The following is a 6478-nucleotide window of genomic DNA, read 5'->3' as shown; positions in this document are numbered from 1 at the left end:
TGGCATACCATCTGTTTGGAAGATACTTTACCCCATTGTACACAGTTTTCCCTCACTGATTTTCCTCCTGTAGCCCACACAACTGCATGAGTAGTTACACCATGTTTTCCTTTCCGAAGTGAGAGCACCCACTAATTATAGTCTACCATAGAGGCATGAATTTGTGCCACAATGTTGGCACTGAATCACAAGTTGCTCCAGAGGGGCTGTTCCTGCAATTGGTCTTTGTAAGTTGCTTTGGACAAAATTGTCAGTTAAATACACAAAAAAGTGGACACAAATTATTTCCGTTTCCATGTATTCATTTTGGCACACACTTTTATCCAAGGTGACTTACAGCAATAAAATAACATTTAAGCTACAGAGCTACAGCTACAGCAACAACATTTAAGTATCCTACTAGTCAAAAGGTAGGAGCAGAAGAGAGGGAAGAGTTTTTTTTGTTTTGTTTTTTAAGACCGAGAGGGACTGGTGGGACTCTAGGGGGCAGATGAAAAAAAGTCTGGATTGCCATGGTTGTGTGTGTGTGTGTGGGGGGGGGGTCAGTGGCAGACAACATTCCTTGGAGGAGCGCAGCGGCCGAGGGGTAACATAAGCCTGAATTATAAAAGCTTGAAAAAAATTGCACCAGTGGCCTGTCCCAGGCAGTACTGTAGCCATGGCACAGGTAATATGCAGGTGGTGACCTGGGGCCCATGGAAACCTTGGGGCCACCATGTATTATTAATTTATTTACATGTTTTTTGTCTTTCTTTCCATATATTGGGGGGGGGGGGTTATGGGGGTTGCCTTTACTCAAATAGGACAGTGAAAAGTGACAGGAAGCGAGTTTCTCTAAAGCAACCTTGAACCTAAAGCAATAGGCCTAGAGTCATGGTGCATTCATGTGCATGAGAAAAACCTTTTTCCCAGTGAAAACATCATCGTTCATGTCACCTCATGTGAGAATAAGAGGTGGGAAACTGGGTGAAGATTTTGTTAATCGGGTTGCCCAGTTGTGGGCTGGTTGTTACTTTTGTTGTCATGTAGTTCATTTGTAGTCCATGTAGACTTTCCATGTAGTCCATCAATTTTAATGTAAACTTGCCGTTTATGTCACCTGAAAGCTGCATATCCTTCTTTCACAAGCACCTTACACCATATTTTAAGCAAATACAGTACAGTTGTTTATTTAAGATTAGTTAGCATATGTTTTAACCTTTGTTGTGGCATCCATGTGTTTCACACATTCCGACGGCAAAGCACATGAACACTCAGGGAAAAACAACATAATCACAGAGACATTACATTACATTTAGCAGACACTTCTTGACCAAAGTGACTTACATATGTCAGCTATATTACAAGGGATCACATTGTCCCCGGAGCAACTTGGGGTTAAGTGCCTTGCTCAAGGGCACAACGGTGGAAGCCGGGAATTGAACCGACAACTTTCAGGCTACTGCACGCTAACCCAGCTCCTTAACCACTACACTACCACCGCCCAGAGACAGTCCCTGATATTCAAGGAATGAAAATGTCTGCAGCTAGTCCTTCTCACAGGTATTGTATCCAGGAGAGAGCAACACCAAAATCATTTCTGTGCGTGTGGTTGTTTTTTCCCCCAAAAAACATGGTGGGTTTTGGATGTGCCTTTCGTTGGAGCTTTATTGCTTTTATCAGAAGCCCACCGCGTACAGATTAACTTGTCACAGTAGGGTGACCCAAGTGAGAGGCCACCGTGGCCTTGGGATGATGTGCCTGCATTGCCGAAGGTTTTCGCGGGCAAATTTATGACAGGAGCAGCACTGAGCCCTGTTTGGATGATTGGGTTCAGGCTTGCTTTATCGCACTCCAGTAACTCAATGAGTCAATATATTACTTCCAGCAGGGCCACATAACTCCTTTAGTCCATTAATAACAACCACGGAGGATTGCAGCAAATTCCAGTCTGTTACAAGCACAAAGGGCTGGAAATAACATACAAGAGAAACTGAGATGTACACCAATCTTCAGACGAGACAGAACCAAAGAGCCCTGTTTTTATCCGTTCTATGTTTATGCGGTGTGGTTTTAAACTTGGCTCTGCCTTTTACTTGGAAGGGCTCACTTGGAATAGAGGCCCTGTCTTAATGCGAGCGCCATGATTAAATAAAAAATTAAAAATACATAACAAAATAAGACAACATGTATTCAATGTCAAAGCATTGAAGAATTAATGTCAGATAGTACCATAAGTAACATAATTCTCATGGGAGCCAGAGTGGGGTGTCCTCTCTCATATTGTGCCACGCAAAGTTCTGTCTGATGCTTCATCCATCAGATCAAATGCAGCTGATGTCTGTGAAATTATACCAGCACAGTGCATACACTGCTGGCTATGCATATTCAGTGGTGACAAATGCTAAAAATCCATTATCCATGCATCAGTATCGATTTTCTTGAAGAAACCTGGCTTCACAGCAAACATGTTTCATCCACAACCTAGAGCAACTGGGTGAGATCCAGGAGTCAATTTTAGCCCATTGATTACATGCTAATTGGTATTAAATGTAAAGTGTCAAATGAAACAACACAAACAGTGCTAACTGCCACAAACATCTACAAGGATTTGGAAGAGTGTGTGGAGTGAAACAAGTCTCCAGCTGATTTATAAAAAGAAAAAAAGACAGAAAGAAAATATTGGCAATTTTGACCATTTTTTAAATTTTTTTAAATTTGACCATTGTTTAGCCTAAATATAAATAGACAAAAGTAATTTATTTTAACCACTTACTTTATTAAGTTCGGCAAAGTAAAATGGTTCTCTCTGCTTTAATTTACTGTAATTCACTGTGTGTTAGACTTGTCACTCATCCTTCACAGTAATGCACTTTGCTAATTAGAGCGCACATGTGTGTTAAAGATTCATCTGGGTACATCTGTTAGGCCTACCCAAACCAAAATACACCACCACTAGCGACTTTAATACATTCCAAGATTTCGTCCAATGTAGGTGCTAAACCAAGCTCTGGTTTTTAAGTTAACGCGTATCTTTGCGACAGTGAAACTGGTGAAAATCTAGCTTTCTCTGCTCAGTGGTGAGGTTCGCGCTCTCTTCTAATGGGATGAGGGAGGAAGGTGGAGAGAGTGGTGTGTTGCACAGTGGTGCGCGGTGTGTCCAAGTGTCCATTTTGATTTACTATAGCTGTTAAGAGGGCTGCTACAAGATTTGTCCTTGATCCTTCTGAGGAAGCAAATTGGCATGAGTCATGGCGTAACAAAGGATTTTCCGATGGTGCTGACGCGGCGCGTTTCTCATTCATGTCCCGCGGTGACGCGCTGCGACTGCGGTAGCTGCTGCGGCGGCGGCGGCGCACTGCCTCCAGCACAGTCTGTAGGATACACAGACCGTCTGTCTATGCTAATATCAACCTCCTAAATATACCTTTATTGTTGAAGACAAAGTAGCTGGAGACACTCATTCAAATTCAGAATTTCGCCGGAAGGAGGATGTGGACGCGCTATCACCTACAAGAGTTAGTGGAGCCTTATCAGATAAAGACTACCGCGTCTGTTTTAACTAGTGGAGTCAAAGTCGTCGTTATTGTGTAATTTCTTGATTATCTAGTCGAAGTTCGCTTTCCCAAATGTGAAGACTAGTCTAGGCTACTACAACCCTATTGAAATAATCTACAATAAACAATTAAGGACAGAGATTTAACTATTTACACAGCCAGCGTTTAGCAGCATGCAAGAATGTGGTAAAAATTATATTCCATAGGCCTAAATGGTTTCAGTAACCTTCGTAAAATGGGGGAAGATGTGTCTTTTAAAGGCTCTCTTTTTCGATGGTCGACCAGAGCACACAAATAATCAAGGTTACTTTGCTACAAAAAACGTTATTATTTGCATGATGCACCCGTCCTCCATTTACGTAAAAAATATGAATGGAACCATTCAAGTGCCATACTTCCAGGAATTAGTTCACACAGCATCACAGTTGACAACGTGGGCTAGCTGTAGTTTTCCCCAGGTATTTTCACTAGTTAATTCAAAAGTGCAGCGCTGATGACGATTGATTTTTAACTGGTAATTTTAAGGAGATTAATTAATATTTAAACACATGTAACAACCTGCCTAAGGTGACGTCAGGCCAGTTGTTTTGGAGCGCACATCCAATCGCATACCTGGCTTCAATTCTACAGGAGCCGATAAGGGTCTATCTTAACCCTGTCGCTCTCCTCACGCACCTACCACAACGCCCCCTCTCTAGATGCTCGGTGTTGCCCGCCTGCTGCTTTAAACGGCAGCACTGATATGGAAAGCCCATTGCAGTTGCAGAACGATTTCTATCCGGAGCAGCAGCAGCTCCAACACTGTAAGTACCAGCACTACTGCGGACGCCAAGAACGCTCCATCAGCCAGCAGGACCGGGGTTGCACCTGCAATAACTACGATGCACGGAAAAGCCTAATTTCTCACGGGACGTCGCCTACCCCTCACGGAACTTTAAGGACACCGTCCGTATCGTCTTTGAGACAAGGCTGTCAGTTAAGCGCTTGCGAGTTCACGCCCTCTAGTCATGGTAGTTCATCCAGACATCATCATCACCACCATCAGCAGTGCCACAGTCGGCAGCGGGGCAGCCCGGCCAGCAGCCGCAGAGAGAGTAACTCTTATAAGCAAATAGCCATGAGCAGCTGCAGATACAACGGCGGCGTAATGCGGCCGTTGAGCAACTTGAGCTCGTCCCGCAGAAACGTACACGAGTTTGATTCGGAGTCCCAGCCGCTGCAGCCTATCTCCACTGCGGATGCGTCGGACACTCTAGCCTCTAAACCGGAGAACAACTCGACCACTCTTATGCCTTACGCATCGGGGGATGGAGGGGGTGGATGTAGCCACAGTGGCAACAAATCGGGCAAAAAGAAGAACCAGAACATTGGGCAAAAGCTTGGACACAGAAGGGCCTTATTTGAAAAGAGAAAACGGTTAAGCGACTATGCACTGATCTTTGGGATGTTTGGGATCGTTGTTATGGTCATAGAGACGGAACTGTCGTGGGGTGCATATGGAAAGGTGCGTAACTCAATCCCGAGCTGTGCAGCTCCTCATCTAGGTCAGAATACATTAGCGCTTAGGTTGACAGCAGACGGAAAGCACAAGTTTGTGAAGTGCATAAAAGCACTGTGAACAAGGTCATCCTTAAGCCCATCGTCAGGCACATTTAAGCTGTTTTAGGAAGCGATTCTCCTAATGGCCACTGTCATCAGGCACACCTGTACAGGTGTTCGTGTAAAATGATAGCCCACAGATGACACACGAAATGTTGCTGTAAGATAAATGTAGCCTATCTGATTTAAAGCAATACGGTTTCTTTATTATTTACTTTTTAGGACATGAGAACATAGTACCAAACTGTAGCCTACAGTATATTTATTTTGATTTAGACCTATTTCAACTAAACCTTGCATGCAAATAGCAGTAAAGAATTAAAAATGACCTGTATTGTAAAGGTATGTAAGTGTGCTCTTCTCTTTCAGGAGTCCTTGTATTCATTAGCTCTAAAATGCCTGATCAGCCTTTCAACCATCATTCTTCTGGGTTTGATTATCATATATCACGCCAGGGAAATCCAGGTAAATCAGTCATTATAACTCACAATTGTTCTCTTTGGTTAGTGTTGATGTGTGCCATTATTTTGTAACTTTCAGTCTTACATAAAAAGTTGTGCTTTCTGGTCTTGGGGCGAGGAGCATGCATGTAGGCTACTATGATACCCACTGCACTGGGAAGAGAAGGTAGAGAGAAGAATACTCTCACACGAGGCTGATGAGTGGTTTTACCCCAGGTGCATGCTCCTATCCATGTAGAAGGAAGCTAATTAGTGTGATGACATGTGGAATCCCATGCCAAAAGCTAACTTTACTATACTTAATATGGAGTTCATTTTGCCTGTAAATTTAGGTTTATGCAGCGATGTCTGTTTGGTATATTGTAACTATTTGTTTGTTACATAATGTCATATTTATCTTTTTGCCCATGTTGCATTTCTTGGTCAGAGGCACACTTTGAGACTGATAGACAGTGTGTCAACACTATAAGGCAGCAAAAAGCATGTGTGTTGCCAGTAAAATTGCCACATAATAGCTCAGATTCAAAGAACGTGCACATAAAATTCAGCAGAGCAAAATAAATCAATCTTTACCTCTGAGACTAGTTCAGCAGCTTTGTGTGGTGCGCAGGGACAGTGAGCTTGCGATTCTTCTGTGGTAGCGTGCCTTTTTCTGAGGCTGAACTGGACTACTGGACTGTCGTCGTAGCCAGAATGGTCCAAACACTTGGACAAAGCTCAATTTTATGACCTTGCGTCAAAGCATTGTTGCATTATTTGCGTGTCTGTGTGTGCTTGTGTGTGTGTGTGTGTGTGTGTGTGTGTGTCTGTGTGTGTGTGTGTGTGTGTGTGTGTGTGTGTGTGTGAATGAGTGCGAGAGAGAGGGGGGGAGAAATAGAGTGT

The 6478-nt window shown here is 43.3% G+C and overlaps 1 protein-coding gene across 5 annotated transcripts in view; it reads left to right on the top strand.

The window, feature by feature from the left end:
• Window positions 1-3933: 3933 nt before the first annotated feature.
• kcnn2 (potassium calcium-activated channel subfamily N member 2) overlaps window positions 3934-6478 on the top strand; it is a 32527-nt gene continuing 29982 nt past the window's right edge. For all 5 annotated transcript variants that reach the window (XM_042059689.1, XM_042059688.1, XM_042059692.1 and 2 more), the window contains exons 1-2: window positions 3934-5040; window positions 5505-5600. In XM_042059689.1, coding sequence (XP_041915623.1) covers window positions 4279-5040; window positions 5505-5600 — 858 coding nt within the window. In that variant the 5' untranslated portion in view covers window positions 3934-4278. The remainder of the gene's footprint in view (window positions 5041-5504; window positions 5601-6478) is intronic.

The sequence above is a fragment of the Alosa sapidissima genome, chromosome 13, assembly GCF_018492685.1.
Source record: "Alosa sapidissima isolate fAloSap1 chromosome 13, fAloSap1.pri, whole genome shotgun sequence".
Classification (NCBI taxonomy): domain Eukaryota; kingdom Metazoa; phylum Chordata; class Actinopteri; order Clupeiformes; family Clupeidae; genus Alosa; species Alosa sapidissima.
Note: the sequence above shows the minus strand (reverse complement) of the source record. Positions and strands in the feature narration are given on the sequence as shown.